The 17,024-nt window shown below is 43.9% G+C and overlaps 1 protein-coding gene across 2 annotated transcripts in view; it reads right to left on the bottom strand.

Moving 5' to 3' along the window:
* FNIP1 (folliculin interacting protein 1) overlaps positions 1–11,547 on the bottom strand; it is a 46,921-nt gene extending 35,374 nt beyond the window's left edge. The window contains exons 1-2 of one of the 2 annotated variants that reach the window (XM_026858320.1): positions 10,688–11,547; positions 3,516–3,642 (exon numbers count right to left, since the gene is read on the bottom strand). In XM_026858320.1, the coding sequence (XP_026714121.1) occupies positions 3,516–3,642; positions 10,688–10,698 (138 nt within the window). In that variant the 5' untranslated portion in view covers positions 10,699–11,547. The remainder of the gene's footprint in view (positions 1–3,515; positions 3,643–10,687) is intronic. The other variant, XM_026858321.1, reaches the window with a different exon arrangement.
* Between the last annotated feature and the right edge of the window lie 5,477 nt (positions 11,548–17,024).

Below are 17,024 nucleotides of genomic sequence, written 5' to 3'. Positions count from 1 at the left end.
GAGTCTACTAGTAGGAATCAGTCATAGGTCGTTACACTATCACCTGCAAATCAAGTAATACAGTCTCATTAGAATCGAGACACTTATTAATATGACAAACAAACTCTGAAGTAACTCTCTAGAGGAGACAGTGGCTCAAACCCACGAGCTTGCCCATAGAAGTACTTTGATAGCCAAAAATCCAAGGGATGTGGATGTTTGGGTGTGGACGGAGGCTGTTTAGTAAAGGCGTTAGCAATGGCTACGTCTCGTATCGCACGCTGCCCGGGTAGACGCGGTTCTGACACATTTGCTTATGACCTGTGTCACAGGGCTGGAAAGGGCAGCCACTCACTCTCTTCTGGGATACCCTGGCAGAACCCAGACAGGGGAATTACCCAATTTTCGGATGCTCGTTGAGGCAGTGGCCTTTCGGCTCTGCTTACAGAGCCCGGCTGATCAACAGCCCATCCCCTGGGAAGCTGGGGAAGAACCTCTCCTGCTTCGCACCAAAAAAGGTATAGGACTCACAAAGGGGATCTCTCTGCCTCCCCCCATGCCAAGTGCCCACAGCTGCCCACGGCAGATCTCTGCCTGGCCTTGCTGGAAACGCCTGGCACAGCTTTCGGCCAACATTCCCGGTGCCGTGGCCGCCAGCCCTCCGAGTCACCAGACCTCTTCTCGGCTTCGCTTGCCAACTTTAACTCTAGCAAGGCTCAGGGAAAACATTACTTCTGTGCAACGAAAATATCTTAATGGCCATACTGCAAACTCTCAGCTGCCTTCTGTCTGCCTCCGTGCAATAACCACCCAACATTCTTGTTTACCTAATATTTAGTTTTATTGAAGACAGGAAGAGGCTGATTTAATATCCAAGGAAAACACAAAATCCTTATTTGTGTCACAGTCACATTTCCCTCACAGATAATATGAACCTAGTAATGCTTTAATAATTAGAGCCCAGCTTGGTGTGAGCACAAACTCTGCAGTTTGCACTCATCAAAAAGTTGGAGCCTACTGTTTTATTTCTTGAAACATCTGTGTCTGGAAAATTTTGCTCTGATGCTCCTTAAATTTTATCACCATACCTTCCCTTACAGAATTCAAACGACTGAGGAATGTTAAACCTTGGTCCATAGCACACAACTCTTGACATATGTAGGAGATCAGATATATGAAACAGAGCAAAGTATATCTCACCTTGCTGCAGGCACGCAACTCTTAAATTATAATTGCTCTCATGTCTCATGAGCAACAGAAAATGGGAACTGAAGAGCACAGCAACATAAAGCAAACTGAAACCCTCTTGGTTCTCTGCGTTAGACTGATTAGACTTCAACCAGAACAGTCTGGCCACTGCTAGGCACTCCTGCAAATCTCCCCCAGTGTTATTTGTAACTCCAGAGGTATAAATCACGTTAGGAAACAGGGGGGGAGATGCAAAAAGCATTGGCTTTTGTGGGGTGGTGAACAGATATCCTTTCACAAGGGAGAGTGCCCAGCCCACACACATCTTGCTGCAAAAGGGCAAGAGTGCCTTGGAATGTGCTTAGAGCCAAGATCTGGCTTTGTATAGGCAGGGTGTGTCTTTTGTTAATGAAAATCATGATAAAGAGCGAGAAAAATAAACAATGCAATTCCTTGGAAATGGCCAGTACGTACTGCTAACTGTACAAGCCTGTACTAAGCTCGCAGCAAGCTGAGCCGAGGACTCTTCTGCACGTTTTTACCTGCATAATGTTTCTGCTATTGCAAAGTTTTGTTTTACGAGGAAAAGTTTTGCCTGACATAACGTTTATCCGAGTGCTGCAGAAGGCAGTTATCATGGCAAGCAAATGTTTCAATATATTCTCCTTCAAAGTCTCCTAACACCACAAAAAAAAGAAGAAATCTATCAAGTTACTAGAGATGAGTACTGGGCATTTCAAAGACCCTGGGAACAGTCTCCCTCCACCACTCTCACATACTCATTTCACAGAGATGGTGAACACAGCTATTTCCCCCACACACACACTTCCCCCTTAGCAAAGAAAAAGAAAGGAGAGATTAATTAATATGGATGTGTATTAGCTTCATTATTAGCCTTTTATTCTGTCGCTGTTGAGCTGCTAAGGCCAACGATCTCTCTGAAATAAACCAAAACAGTGCAGTTTGCAAGTTCACTGGGCAAGTACAGATCTATCTTAAAGAGGTTTTAGGCTTTCAAGAAATCAATTGGAATATGGCAAGAGGATTTATACTGTACAATGTCTTTTTTACTAATGAAGTAATACTTTATAATTAATGAAGTGATAGTAATAAGCACAGCCAGCAATTTGTACCAATAAACCACTTCTAAAGATCTCTTGTCTCTGAAAACCTGTATTCCTGGCAAGAATGCCTAGACGAAAAGGAATTTATTAAGTTATAAAGCCATTCTAGCAAGATAAAATTAAAAAGATGCATTTTGTTTAACATTTGTGAAGCTTGCTTTGCTTCACAAACTCTGGGAGATTGGGATCTTGATTCACAGCTCTAAAAGCACTAGGAGAAGCCTGGAAGTTAGTGCCTGATGAGACACAAAGTGACTCCCCGAGGCGGGGATACGTGCACGTAGGAAGCACTCGGGACCAGGGCGAGAAGCATCAGGCTGGCAGCATTCGGCAGGAGGCCGGAAGAGTTTACAAAGCTGGATGAAGAATCCTCTGGCTGTACTCCAATACCCAACATGAAAATCAGGGCTTGGGGGTAATAATGTTATTTTGTGCACTCCTGCTTACAGAACTTAGTAGGTCCTACGGGTAAAAGCAACTGGAATCACAAATTTCAGTTCACACGGTGCTTTCTGCTTTCAGAGCTTAAAATGGTTTGCAACTGGTTTTAGAGATGGTGGAAAGAAAGTTCAAAGCAGTGAGATAAGTTGTCCAACCTCACATGACCACTTACAATAGCACTGCGGCTAGAAATTAATCTTCTGGCCAGAGCCCTCAGAAGGAAGTATCCTCATCTGACTGCATCCATTACTGTTTCAATTAATAGATTACTATGCAGACCATGCCAACAGGAAAAACAGAGGAAAAGTTTTCAAGTAACTTTGCGGAAAAAAAAAAACAAAACCCAAAAAAACTTGTCAGCAAATCACAGAAATGATTGGCAAAAGCAAACCAAACAGGACACAAGAGAACAGGGACTGGGAGGACCTTCCCATGAAGGATGCAGACCCCACCAAGGCATAAAAATACATCCATAAATACCAGTTTGTGCCCTGCCTCAGCCCCCCAGCAGTGCCTGCTGCAGCCCCAGGAAGGAACCCTCCTCTCTGAAAGGGCAGAAAGTAGACGAGCTCAGGAATAAAGAGACCACTATGGTATTTAAAGGTTTTTAGAGTGAAAGCACTGAAGCCTGAATAATTTGCAACTTAACAGGCATTTAAATATAGCCCTGCATATAACCGACGTTTAAACGTTAATGCGAATAAACCAGAACATTTGTGGTTTATCAACCTTGCCATTTGAAAAATTATAGACTAGAACCACGTAAATTAGTAAAACACTCACCGACACCGAAACATCCTCTATTTTTCTTTTAGCACTGGAGTCAAATAAGACATTCCGTCCTCTTCTTTCGCAGTCCTGATACACAATCAGTCGGATCTGACTTGGGTCAAACTCCGGCAAAGGCCAGCTTGAATGAAAAAATAAAAAGAGCAGAAGGATCAATTACCACAACTCTCTATTACATGGTTCTTTCTACATTATCTGTATATACAACTTTGTTAAAACGTAAAGCGGAGCAAATGCAATGCCATTTCATCAAAGCCTTTGATCCTGTAGCCAGCCTTTTGTTTTTTTCTTTTCCATGCACTTGCCAAATTTAGCATAAACAGCACCAATCCACTACGGCCATGTACAGCGATGTGCACAGCGTTACTAGCTCTTGTGCTCTGTCTTGGGATATTTAATCTTTTCTTCAAGTTCCAGCTTTCTGACATCAAAGTCATAGAATAATTCAGCTTTTGTGTTTAAAGGGAAAAAAAAAAAAGAAACCTCTCCATCACTGCAAGCACTAGCTTGAAAGCATTCACAATTCAAAAGCAAAAAGAAAAAAGGTATCTATTCACACTGGCCTCTCCCTTAAGTTATGAATTTCTGCATTTGCAGACATGGGTTTTCAGCCTCATGGGTTGATGCAAAGTACCTTTTCCTCCCCTTCTTCAGGTTCCACACACACTGTAGTAACATACGTGTACAGCCCTAACCGCAGCGTTGCGGACTGCAGCGTTCACAGCAGCCCCTAAGCTTTGGCGCCGGGGAAGAGAGAACCACGTGGAGCTTGGTCCTGGCTATACGCTCAGGTCCCCGCTACATTCAGATTTAGAAATAATCTCCACTTAAGCCACTGTGCTTCCAGGCCATGCTGGTGCATGGGTCAGCAGAACACACGTGGCAGCGCTCTTCTAACACACGGATTCCCACACTGGGTTTGCAGGCAGGAACAAGGCAAGGAGCTCTCCTGGGCCTCTGCCCCCCCTGGTGCCACCGACTGCGGGGAGCTCTGCAAAGGGAGAACTTGCAGGGCTCAGGCTTCAATACCATTGCATAATCTTGCCTTTACAGGTGCTCTGTAGCCGTCATCCTAAATTTCCATCTTAAAAAGCCAGCCATTGCTTTAAAGCCCAGCAAGCATTGTTGCCCATGAGCTTGGGCATCCATTTTCACCAACACCTTCTCAGTTCTTGGAAGATAGGCAACAAGACGCCTGCTTTATCCATGAAGCCAACAGGAATCATCTTTCAGCTAGTTACGAGCCATTTCCTAGATCAAGTGAAATTCTATCTTCCTTATCCTTGGCTTTTAGGCAGGCAGCCTTAGCATGAAACCTCAAGAAGTGAGAAACAAGGTCCTGGAACTTTCCAGCCATTAATGAAGGATACAGGCTCCCAGTTTACAAGGAGCTGTGCATTTATTTCAGCAAAAAGACACCCGTAAGTGAAAATATGGATTAAAGTAAATCTGGCATGCTAGAGTCCAGGACTCTGGTGAATTCTCCTCTCCTCTGTCCCTCTAATTCACCAACTGAAAGGTTTCCTTCTCTGCGCCCATGCTTTATGTGATTGTTAATGATGATTTAGAACCCAACACCTTCTCTAACAGGGCAGGACAGAGAGTCAGTTCAATCACTAAGGCCATGGTTGCCTATCAGAAGTTTTTAAGGCTATCCAATATAGATTCACAAGCTTTACAACTAGTGTAGCCCCAGTGAGGTGAAACTAAGCACCAAGACATACAGTTACTTGGTCTCTTGAGAGAGGAAATACATTTCCTAATCTGCTCAGCCCCACCATTTAGCAACAGGAGAGAAAAACAGAAGCTGCAGAGAAGACAGTGTGCAACAAATGTCAAAAGCCACTTATTGCAAGAAAAAAGGCTTGAGCAACTTGAAACTGAAGTAACTTGATGTCTAGATATGGGGGCAAAGCACCGCGTACCCTCTCTGGTGGGGCACCTAGAGGCAAGCATCGTCCAGAGGGACATGCCCCCACACAGAGCAGACTGCAAACGGAGAAAAATTCCGTACCGAAAACCAGGAACGCTGACAAACTCAGAGCAGAGCTTACATTTACAGGGGGCTCTGCTAATGAGCCCCATCTTGCATTTCAGAAAGTGTAAAAAAAAAACCCAAAATCCATATTGTTTGATGCATATGCGGAGTGTTCTCAACTGAGAGGCTGAAAGGCACCAGAGCTGGGAGCGGTTCCTTCGACGAGCCTGACTTGAGGAGAGGTGAGGAGGCAAGGGAGACCACTGGATACAGTGGCTTCCTGGAGGAACCATCTCCATATAGTTAAGCAAAACCAATGGAAGTCTCAAAACTAATTTTGTTTCCAGATAGGCCACTGTGGTTTCTACAAAGAAACAGTATGTGACAATAACAACCAACTGCTTGCCAAAAAGGTGCTATCGCTTGCTCCACCCTCACAACGCAGTTGATTTTCCTTCACACTCAGACAAAAGCATGTCTTCCATTACCTAGTACTTTTGATATTTGACTTTGAAATTACTGGCAAAGAAGGGCAGTAGCTGTTCCAGATCGTAGGAAAGTCTACTTATAAAAAGCTCCAAGAGCAGATTACACACCGAGAGGAGAGAAAGCTAAATATAAAACTCTTGCTGTATTCGGAAACATATTTGATCAAGGTAACAAGAGCTTGTTTACTCCTCAGCTTCTTCACATGACATTTTAACTTTCTCTAGACAAGCATTAAGTAGATATTATCCATCATAATTTGTGATAATTCCAAATAAGTGTTATCTCTGTTACATAATAGAGTCCTTAAGCACATTTCAGCCTTGCAAAAACATTCCCTGGCAATAGCGGGCCACTTCCCAAACCAGAAGAAACTTTCAGAGAGCTGGAGGAAAGTTCATTTAGACAGACAGTAAACAGAGGCAGACTGGCACCCCCGACTCCCCACCACCACCTCCCAGCCAGGCACATTTTTCTGGAGAAGCGGGACACAGAGTAGCCTTGCCGTTGCTGTCAGCAGCTTTAAAGTACCGTTAAGCTTGATATCTGGATAGATTATCCCCAGAAACGCACAAATTCCTGTGTGCAATACGCTGGGCAGGTTCTCAAAACAAATGTAACAGGGCAATGCTCCAGCGCTGCTCTTCAGCCGGATGAAAACTGACCTAGATCTTCTGAATATAATTAGTTCTGTTTATAAATGGAAACTAACTTTGACATTTAACTGATGTTTTCTTGAGATTCGCATAGGAAAACCAGGAGATGTAGAATTAAATGTCCTAGCAATGTTAATGCCAAGGTGAGTCTCCATCTCACACACTGTTCTAGAAATCTCTTAATGAGGACTTTTTGGTGTGCGACCCACCAACCACGCTTTGATCTCTCCTTGAAACTGATTCTATTTAAAGAAACCAAACCCAGAACAAACAAACAAAGAGAAAAAACACCACCAAGAGAACCCCAACAATCTTTTCCCCACCGCAGGCAGCATTTGTGATTTTCCCACACAGTTAAGTGCTGTGAGTTCACACATCAAGCAAGAGAAAAAAAGAGTGATAAATTATTTCTGAGTCGGACACCAGTCCCGTGGAGATCTCCACCACCCAGACAGTAATTCCTCTAGAATGAGACGTTCAGAAACACCTGTATGAACAGAACAGCGTAGAAATCATTGACGTATAAATACTGCGTGAGATATTTCAGAAGCAAATCACATAAAACCAGCTCTCACAAAATCACAGACCAGTTGAGGCTGGAAGGGCCCTCTCGAGGTCATCTGCTCTGACCCCCCCGCACGGATGCAGATGCAACTACAAAGCACAGAAGAAGGGAATTATTTGGGACGGAAAGGCAAACTTTCACATGAATAACGATGGAATTATTAAAAACTACTAATAGTGAAATCAAGGCCTGAAAAATGATATTTTAATGCATGTTCACACTTAAGCCCTGATACTGTTCAGCTCTTCTCTTTCGCCAGTTTTGTTTTCCTGCCTCTCTTAGAATATTACTTGTAGTTTACATTTACAGATCCTTACACGCTTCCTGACACCTGTACTGCAAGTTGCACGGCAATCCAGAACTCCAAATGCTCTCCAAGGATGGATTTTCTCACGTATCTAATTCCTGGAGTTTATTAATGCCATAGACATTTCTCAGCAAGAGGCCATTGAATGGCTTGAAATTGGTATTATTACACTCTGTGCAAGTTTTAATAACGAATCGACAGACACAGAGATCCTTCGTTACCACTCTACCAATTAAAATACAAGATTTTCCTCTGTAATTGAGAGCAAGAACATTCCTTCCTCCTTGATTCCACTAGAACACTACCTGCACTTACATTACATTCAAGATTTAGCTTAATACTATTTTTTCCTCTTGCCTGAGACTTTACTTTTAGAACTATTTCATATTAACACAGCTTAGATAGTATCCAATTACTTTTTAATAATTAACACAGGTATTTTAGAAGTCTTAAAAGCAACTGAAGCAAACTGATGAAGATGTTAAGCAGGTAGGAACTGTAAAAGAGTTTTTGCTAAAAAGTAAAGTTGCTCAAAACCAGAACATGACTAATCATTGAAAAAGTTGAAACTATCAGTCAAACTATTGTTTTCCTACATCATGTTACCCATAGTTATAAAAACTGCCTGGTGATGAATCACTTTGAACTATTTTTAAATGCATCTACGCAAATGATATTTATAGTTTATGCTAGCTTATCTGTTCTGCGTGTTTTTCGTGTTAGCACCTTTTCGAAAGGCTGAGAGGAACAGCCAGGGCAGAGCAGACGGCAGGTCCACCTCGCCCCGCGCCCTCCGCCTGCAGGGACACACCTTCCCTCCGTCGCTCCTCGCAGCTGAGCATCCGAACAGAGCCACGGGGATCGCCGGGGCTTATCTCCAACTCCTGCAGGTGATACTCTTCATCTATTCCTGTTGTTACGGTGGTGCTCAGACCCAGCCAACTTCCACACAAGCGCTGAACAGACTGTCCCTGCCTTGAAGAGCTTTATGCTGTAAATGTGAGCCCGTTCCGCCCGGTGCGCCGGGATATTTCAGCTCCACGTTCCGTGGAGATGTACGTCCACGTGGAAGCAGGCTCATCACCTGCACGTATACAGCCCAGTAGTAGTTAGGATCCTGGGGTTGCTCTGTTACAGGGAAGAGCGATCGGAAGCAGGAGGACAACAGTCCTTGCCTAGTCCCAGCATCACATCACACACCTCTCCCTCTGACCGAGTGCCTTTTCCAGCAAGGATTCCTTTCTCCTGCCCAAATTCCTCTGCACATTTCAAGTATCTGTTACTGCCTTTTTTTCTTTTGCTTTTGCCTTTGAGAAGATACAACAAAAGTTGAGTATATAAGACACATGGGGAGGGTATTGTACGTATTTAAATTCCTTTGTACTGCAAGTCAATAATTCGCTTCTTATTTGGCCATTATTGTACAAAGACAGCTGTGTAGACCTTTCTGAAAGCGCACAGCTGATTTGGAAGCAATGAAAACAGCAATGTAGGGCATGTTAATGATGCTTTCAGCTTTGGAAGACCACCCATTAGCTTTTTTTAAAGAGCCACAGGCAGGTTATTTGTTTTTTTTAATAACACCACCTGAAACACAAAATAACTTGGTCAGGATTGACACAACAAGGATGATCCAGACTGCGTCACCATTTGCAGAGCTGGTGTTTTCAGGGAGAGATTCCATTTAAATGCTGGTGACATAACGTGACCGTAAGGCTGCAAGGGGGAAGAAGATCCCTAAACTAGAGAAACCACGGGACCTATACTTAGAAAAAATTTTGCAAGATAATTGTCTTTGCAATAGTTGAGGTCATTTCAGGGTTGCGTGACTGTTGTGGCGAATGCCTGCTGATTCTGCAGAGAAAACCGGTGTCTGTGACTTGATCAGGCCCACGGAGGGAGCCCGTGACGACTGATTGCGAAGGAGTTTACCCGGCGACGCTGCCCTCCTTCACTCTGCCCTCAGCTGGGCTTTCGCAGAACTCAAGGGACCAGTTCTCTGGGTAGCTCGGAAGAACTGATAGACGGTGGCTCCTCCCAGGGACAACCACTTACAACGTGTGAGTGCTTGCAGCGGTTACATTTTTAAGGTTTATCACAAGGAAATAATGTTTCTTGGAAAAAAAAAATAAATTCAGGCCACCCCCTTTTCATTTCTTGAAGGAGGGCGACACGTCCACAGGCACTGCAGCGCTGTAGAGGTCAGCTCCGTGCTACATCTATAAATCTCTCCTGTTCACTTACCAGCTTAGCAATCCTCACCTTGAATAGCTGCACTGCTTGAGCTCCAGGAAACTTCTGCTGCTTATACTAAGCACACATTGTACACGAGAAACATATTCAGTCAGCCAGATATTTCACACTCGGTATAATAAACTTGGACCTAAACTTCGATTGGATTCCAAGGTCCTTGGCTCTGTCCAATTCTTTAACTGTATATGAAGCTGACTTCAGTTTGTTTTCATTTTTTTTATCTCCATTCTACTAAGTCACTTGGCTCTCATTAAGATACCTGATTTATATTCTAAAATCCAATACATGAGCCAGATGCCTTTCCACAAGCAAAAAGACATTAATATATACAGGTTAGGTGCAGTCTAGTCAACACATTAATCATAATCTGGAGTGTGATATTGAAAATAAGTAGGTTGGAAGGTTTAGTTAAAGACATGCAGCATGTTGAGTAACTTTGCAATTCACACAGCTTCAGAATTTACAATTAGTAATTCCATAGAGTATTTTTGGGACCACTTCACGTACGTCATTTCAAAAAGTACCTGTTCAGCTTTTAGCTGATTTAAGCACATATATGCACGCAAACATACGCACATACACACACAAGCTCCGTGCTCTTTTGAAATGCCTGTGTTAATAAAAACCACACACAAACGAGACACAGCTCCTTTCAGCTAAACTCACCAGCACCGAACACAATGTTTACATTATTCAAGTAGACTGCACTTCCCTTTGCAAAATTACAACAGACAGAACCAATCCAGGGCAAAAACAAAAATACATTTGTGCCATTTAGCATATAACTGTAAGAAGAATCGTAAAAAAAAAATGAAATCTCTAAGAGCTTCACACCTCTGGGAAAGAAATACTTTCATCACAGTGAAAATATTAAGCTTTCAAATAATTAAAATAATCTCGAGAACTGTGCAGTGACCGTACCTGGGAAGCATCTTTGTCCCCCGAGCAGTTCCACTTTTCAAAATCCCTATAAACTCCTGTTGTGCCCGGCTGCCAACTCAGGTTAATAATAGCAATGAGCCATATTCATCCAAAACCACAAGACTGTCAGGTGACATATCAAGAGGTCTGAATTTAACTCAAACAAAAGACTCTCCATGCTGCAATGCAAAAGGCTTAATCCTAGCAACAGGATCACAAAAGCCACCTTAAAGAAAGCAGTTCGCTGAGGCGCAATATAGGCGTTTGCACGAGGCTGCGTTTGCACTGCCCTGGAGTTTCATAACCCAAATCCTGCCCCTCCATTCTGTTGCACAGCCCGGGATTTCTGCTCGAGTAAATAATCGCCCGTCTTCCCCGCTCCTTTGTCTCTTCCAGTGTATCGCTGCAGAGGAGATCAATCTAATTCATGGGAAAGCTAAGCGCTGCTTTGGCAGCCGCCGGAGCGTACATGTCAGTCCCATCTATCCTCCTCCTCTAGCGAACGTGAGCGGAGTTGAGTCTCATGACCCAAGTCCCCTGGCAACTGTGGCCGCCGTCCTGCACCTCCACGAGCCGCGACCGTCGGGAATTCAGCCTGCTCGGCGAAGGATCACAGAATCATAGTAGAAGGAAGAGGGAGGCGGGGTGGGAGAGGGGGGGGGTGTGCAAAAGCAATGCAGCCTCCTTCCAGACTGCACCCCCAGCCTTTACATTCCTGGGAGCGCCGGGATGCTTGTGCCGGAGCCCGGCGGAGCGGGGGCCGAGGGGTGGAAAAGCGAGCGCTGACAGCCATCATGTGACCCAGCTGTCAGCGCGTGCCACCTGGAGCCGCCATCCGCCGCCATCCGCGCACCGAGCCACCCGCGAGATAAAGGCCTTTCAACGTTTAACTGTACGGGGGGCTCCTTGGCGTGCGCCCGGGAAGGGGGAAGAGGTGCCCACGGCTGTCCACGTCGGCCGCCCGCCCTGGCATCGCCGGTTCGCGGCTCCTCAGCGTGTCACCGGGCTGAGCAAAACCCGCTCTGTTCCACCGATCGCAGCGGCGCCCGTTCCCCCTCCCCATCACCTCCTATAAGAACAAAGAAAGCACTGTATGCCCTGTAAGGCCTCATTAATATTACAAGTGAAGCATCAGGGACATGCAAGACTATTGGACAGCAATATATAGTGGGTTGTTTTGGGTTGGTTTTTTTTTCAGAGAGGGGGGCAGGAGGGAGATGCGAAATAATGCCCACAAAGAAATCCTGACCAACCTGATAGCTGTAAACAAGGTTCCATGATTGCTCTTGCCCTGACCCAGGCTGTGCTAGGAAGGCTGCCCGGTACATCACAAAAGCAAAGAGCTTGCTATTTAAAGAACTTTTTTCTCTAAGTTGTGGGGGAGGAGAGAGAGATGGACAGGGAAGTGAGGAAGGAACCAGGCATCCAAAAAAGCAATGTATGTTAAAAGCCATCGAGCACTGTCACAGGCATATGTAGGGTCAATCATTCATACTATTACTTTTGTATTATCTTTGGGCAAAGATCAAGAAAGATATATAGGCAGGAGACTGTGGCATCACAGCTCCCACTTCAGTTTTTTTTCAGTGTCTGAAAACCTACAGGTTTTGCCACTATTTCAAATGCAAAGGCAGCAAAAATCCATTATATCACCAGGATTTCCTGCTCCACTGTATCCCACAACACAAAGCTCAGGGCTGTCAATGATTCCCGTATCACAGAATTGTTTGGGCTGGAAGGGACCCTTAAAGGTCTTCTCTATCCCAGGCTGTGTGAACTGATGCACTTGTTCATGGGCTCTGGACCCTAAGACCCAACAACCCCAATAGTCTGGATGATGTTTTGCCCTCCAGGACATGTTCCACCAGAGAACACCAAGTTCCATCTCATGCTACACGTCTCTTGGACTAAGTTCAGGGAGAAATCCTGAATCTATTGACACAACAGCAGTTTTGCTGCTCACATACAGGAAGGTAATATTTTATGTTTGGTGCTGGGCAAGTGCTTTGACATAGAAGCAGACAAACTAAGAATTAGACACTTACTTTGTTCCAAATCCAAAGCCGTTACCTTTTGTGATCATAAATATAGGAAATTTCTCATTCAGAAATGAAGAGCTGAGCTCCTGACCCCACACAGACGTACATCACAGACTTGGCTTTTCATATGTGACTAGTGCCAGGGAATTCAATGGAGTTACTCACAGGAGCAAAATTGGGCACGTGCTGTTTACAGGACCTGTGCCTTAAAACCAAAGCTTACCTCTAAAGCTTAAAAGGCCAAGCCTTGAGACTTGTAAACAATAACATTTGACCTCTCATACCTTCTCGATCTAGTGAAAGGAATGTGCTGTGCACAGTAACTTTCTTTACCTGTGTGGCAAACGCATCGCTCTCTAAAGGTTACTGATGTCAAAAGTGACCTTTTTTTCTTAGACACGCAATGGTGAGAAGTTCAGTGCAATGTATTATGTAAACATTTATTTACAGGAGTCGCATCTAAGGTTTCCATTTTACCTCAGGGTAACCTGATGCGTATTAAAGACAAGTGCTTTGAAAGCAAAGCCAGCCTCCGTCCAACAACTGCCCAGGAAAAATATTAGAAGGAATTTCTCTTCAAATATAGACAGACTCAAAGTGTACAGAGCGTAATAGTGCTTTAGCCAGATCGGCGAATATTTATTGCTTGAGGAAGGACTTCAGATACTCAATGTTGGTTCAAACACACTGTCACCATTCCCACATCCAAGAAAACACTCAGGACTCTTTAAACACTCACCCTCCTCTTCTCTAGCTGTATATGCAGGCACAGTGAACACCCTATTTACTGATCTGGAACAGAGGAGCTAAGTTTTCAAAAACAACAGTTAGTAAAGAAGCTGTAATTACAATATTCCAGATAAAGTAACTTGTTTTCAGCTATGCTGTGAAAGCTTTATGGGGTTTGCAACAGGCCTATGGCATCTATCATTGAAAGGTGTCTCCAAAAAGTGTCTCCAGAAAGGCAGCTTTTTTTTTTTTTTGTTGGTTGGTTTGTTGTGTTTTTTCCCCAATTACAAAAGAAGTCCCTCATCTACCACCTTGGCATTATTTGGTTTTGGCAGGGAACATGATACTCTCCATCTCTTTGAAAGGGTGCAAGCTTCTTTGTGCGCGTGTGTGTAAATGTGAACTTGGGAAACAAAGCTGGTAATGCTGTAGCTTCAGAAAAACACTCAACAGATTCAAAAAATAAGGTGATCAAAATCTCCTGCCTCAGCCCATCAACTTCCAGAGCGGTCCTGAGAGGGCACTTCAGTATCCACAGACACCCCCCACTGCAGGCGGGTCCAGCCACAGCGAACAGCCGAGAGGATGCAGCACCCCAGAGCCCCAGGGATCCCGCACAGACCCCTGGGCTGGACGGGGGCTGTGCCTCCTTCTTAAACATGCATAAAGTACAAAAAATCCTCAAAACAAAACAGCACTGAAAAAAGTTATTTCCTTCATCTTATACAAAGGCATTTCTGAAAACAGCTAAAACTACTGCCAAGGCTCATATGCACCTTTTGGGTATAAATCATCCGACTTTAAACCAAGGAGACATCAGTTTGCTCCAACCACAAGCTAAAAAAGTAATGAAATGATTCATTTTTGTTCTCCACCGCCTTAACGAGTTTTTTTAGTCTTTCTCCTGAAAGAAGGCTTCCCTCACACATGTTGTAAATGCACACAACAAAGAGCCAGTAAGCAAGCCAAGAAATGTTTACTGCTTAGTAATGCACGAAGGTAGGAGCTGGAAGCCACACTAGACAAAGAGAGAAAACCAATTAGGGTTTTATTTGAGATCTGACTAGAAATACTTGGATACCATTCCTCTACAAAATACTTGCCTTAGTAGGATTACCACTGAGATAGACTTTTTTTTTTTTTTTAAAGTGCTTTCTGTGCATTATTTGTATCCCTGTAAAAAAAATTTCCACTGCATTCCTCACTGCTGGAGAGGAAGAGTGGACAGTATTAAAGCCTAAACCCTCCGTCTACAACCGGAGCACATACCCATACCTGCACGCACCATAGATATGTGCACAAAAACAGGAGCCCAGCCAAAGGTCAGCAAGAGCCAAAACAATGAGGAAGATCACTGCAAGCAGTCCACAGGTTTTCCAAAAACCTAGATCATTTTCTTTAAAGGAAACCAGATTTTTAAATATCGAAAAAAGTGGTTTAAGTATGCAACACCATAAAAATAAATAAATCAACAGAAAACCAAAGTTTACAAACTCCACACACAGGATTCTCACAAGCAACAAGAGGTCTCATGACTGGAATAAACTGTCTCTACCAGCAGTGTAAAGGAGCATCAGCATAAATACAGATCTGCCAGGCAGCATTGCTGGAGGGTAGGACATGGAACATTATTTTTCCTTTAGGAATGTGGATGCTGAGACCTCGGCAGATCAACCGTCGCTTCGCTGCTGTAATTTTTCAAGTCGTGATAAAAGATGCTTAAAATAAAAATAACTATCAAAGTAAAAATCTGATGCATGGTTAAGCTACTGGAACATTGGTGTTTGTTTTGTATCACATTTCCAATTGCGATCTGCTATAAATAAGACACCGAACAAGCCTCCATAATACCAACTGGTACTGCAAGACAACAGGGCATTTTCCCCCTGCCAAACAGTTATTTTATTGTGCGCTCTTGGGTGCGCCGAGCAGAATAATCTTCTGCTGTAGCTATTAAAAATAACGTGTAAATAGTTCAGTATCGTGCGCGTTTAATGAAAAATCGGGGAGAAAAAAAGCTCCAATACAAATCGCTTTTGAGGCACACAAATAGTTGTTGGAAATAAAGCATTTTCTAAAACCACACAGAATTATCTAGTGTAGCAGAGGAGGAAGTCTTTTTTCCCTCCTTTACGCTGCGTAATTCTGGAGATGTCCAGATAGCTTCTTCAATCCTTAAATCCACATGCAAATCGAACTTCTGCCTTCCAGCCCCTCTTCAAAGTGTGAGTGGCAATAGGCGCTCAGTGACACGCAGCATCTATCTTTGCCTGATACACGAGAGTTTCCAGTAGACAATAAAGTCGACTTTGCCCGTGAAAACCAGCATCTATGTTACATCTGAGCTGCCACTGTTGAGAATTACCAAGATCATAAAAAAGTGACTGTTTCACAGTGCTAGGCAGAACAAAGAGAAGCTCACAAGCTTAGATTTGCCAACTGCAAAGTTTATTGTTTAGGTAACTTAATGGTGAATTGCTGCTTTTTATTTTGGAGATGGCAGATATTAAGAGATGATACAATGAAGAGAAAAGAAGATATATTAAAGGTTGACTGCAAGAACTCTGTTGCCATGAAAATGAAGACATCTTAGAGGGATCACTATAGCTCCACTATTGCTATCAACGCTAATATTTATAATAATAATAAACCCTTGAATGACTCCTGATGTAACAAAAGTACTTTGGCTGAGGAATCCAAACATTTTCATTTTTTTTTAACAGACAAACATTGAATTCCCTGTATTTATCTTCAGCTTAAAGAGTTAAGGCGTTTAGTCTCATGCTCTTTCCAGCAGCTGTAAGGACTATGGCAATTTTCTTTTCTTCTTTTTACACAAGTGAAAACTGAGATTCTCAATACATTACTTCAGGAGATACAAAGAAAAAAAAAAAGCTGCAAGGTGCATCAACAAACTGCTGGTGTACTCTAACTACACCTGACACGCCATGTGATTCCTGCACCAACACTGAGTAAACACATCTAAATAAGCATTTTTCTTATCAGATAGATATATCAAGATATAAATAAGTTTTTAAAGGTTAAAAGACTAGAATGTAAACAGCTGCATTTTTTAATGTCATGCTTTTTGGCCCGCAAGCTGTGCCGGGGCAGCGAGTGGGGCTGGGCGATGTTGTGCCCAGAGTCCCAGGGGGGCAGCGGGGTCCTGGCAGGGTGGGGTGGTACAGCTGTGCAAACCCTGCTTTCTCCTGGGCTGAGCAGAGCCCCGAAACCCAGCTCCCCTGTCACAGGTGGGTATCTTCAGCCTGGAAGCACCCCGGAGCACCCGACCCACCGTGACACCCCGCGCTGGGGCGTGACGGCAATAAAGCTGCGCATCCCAGCGCGTCCCACGCGCTACCTGGGAGCCCACCGCCGTGTCAGGGTGGAGGTAGCCATCTGCTTACGCTGATTAAAACATCCTGTAATACTTGTTTCGTGAGTTTTATAAGGGGAAAAAATATCGCCTTGGTGGTGAAAGTCGTACGGCGCGAGCAGGCGGCGTGGGGATTTGAGCATTCCTTGGCTGCAGGCCACGTCCGTGTAATTGATTAAGGTGGCTGCACTTG

The sequence above is a fragment of the Athene cunicularia genome (genome assembly GCF_003259725.1).
Source record: "Athene cunicularia isolate RWA chromosome 13 unlocalized genomic scaffold, athCun1 chr13_part1, whole genome shotgun sequence".
NCBI classification, from domain to species: domain Eukaryota; kingdom Metazoa; phylum Chordata; class Aves; order Strigiformes; family Strigidae; genus Athene; species Athene cunicularia.
Note: the sequence above shows the minus strand (reverse complement) of the source record. Positions and strands in the feature narration are given on the sequence as shown.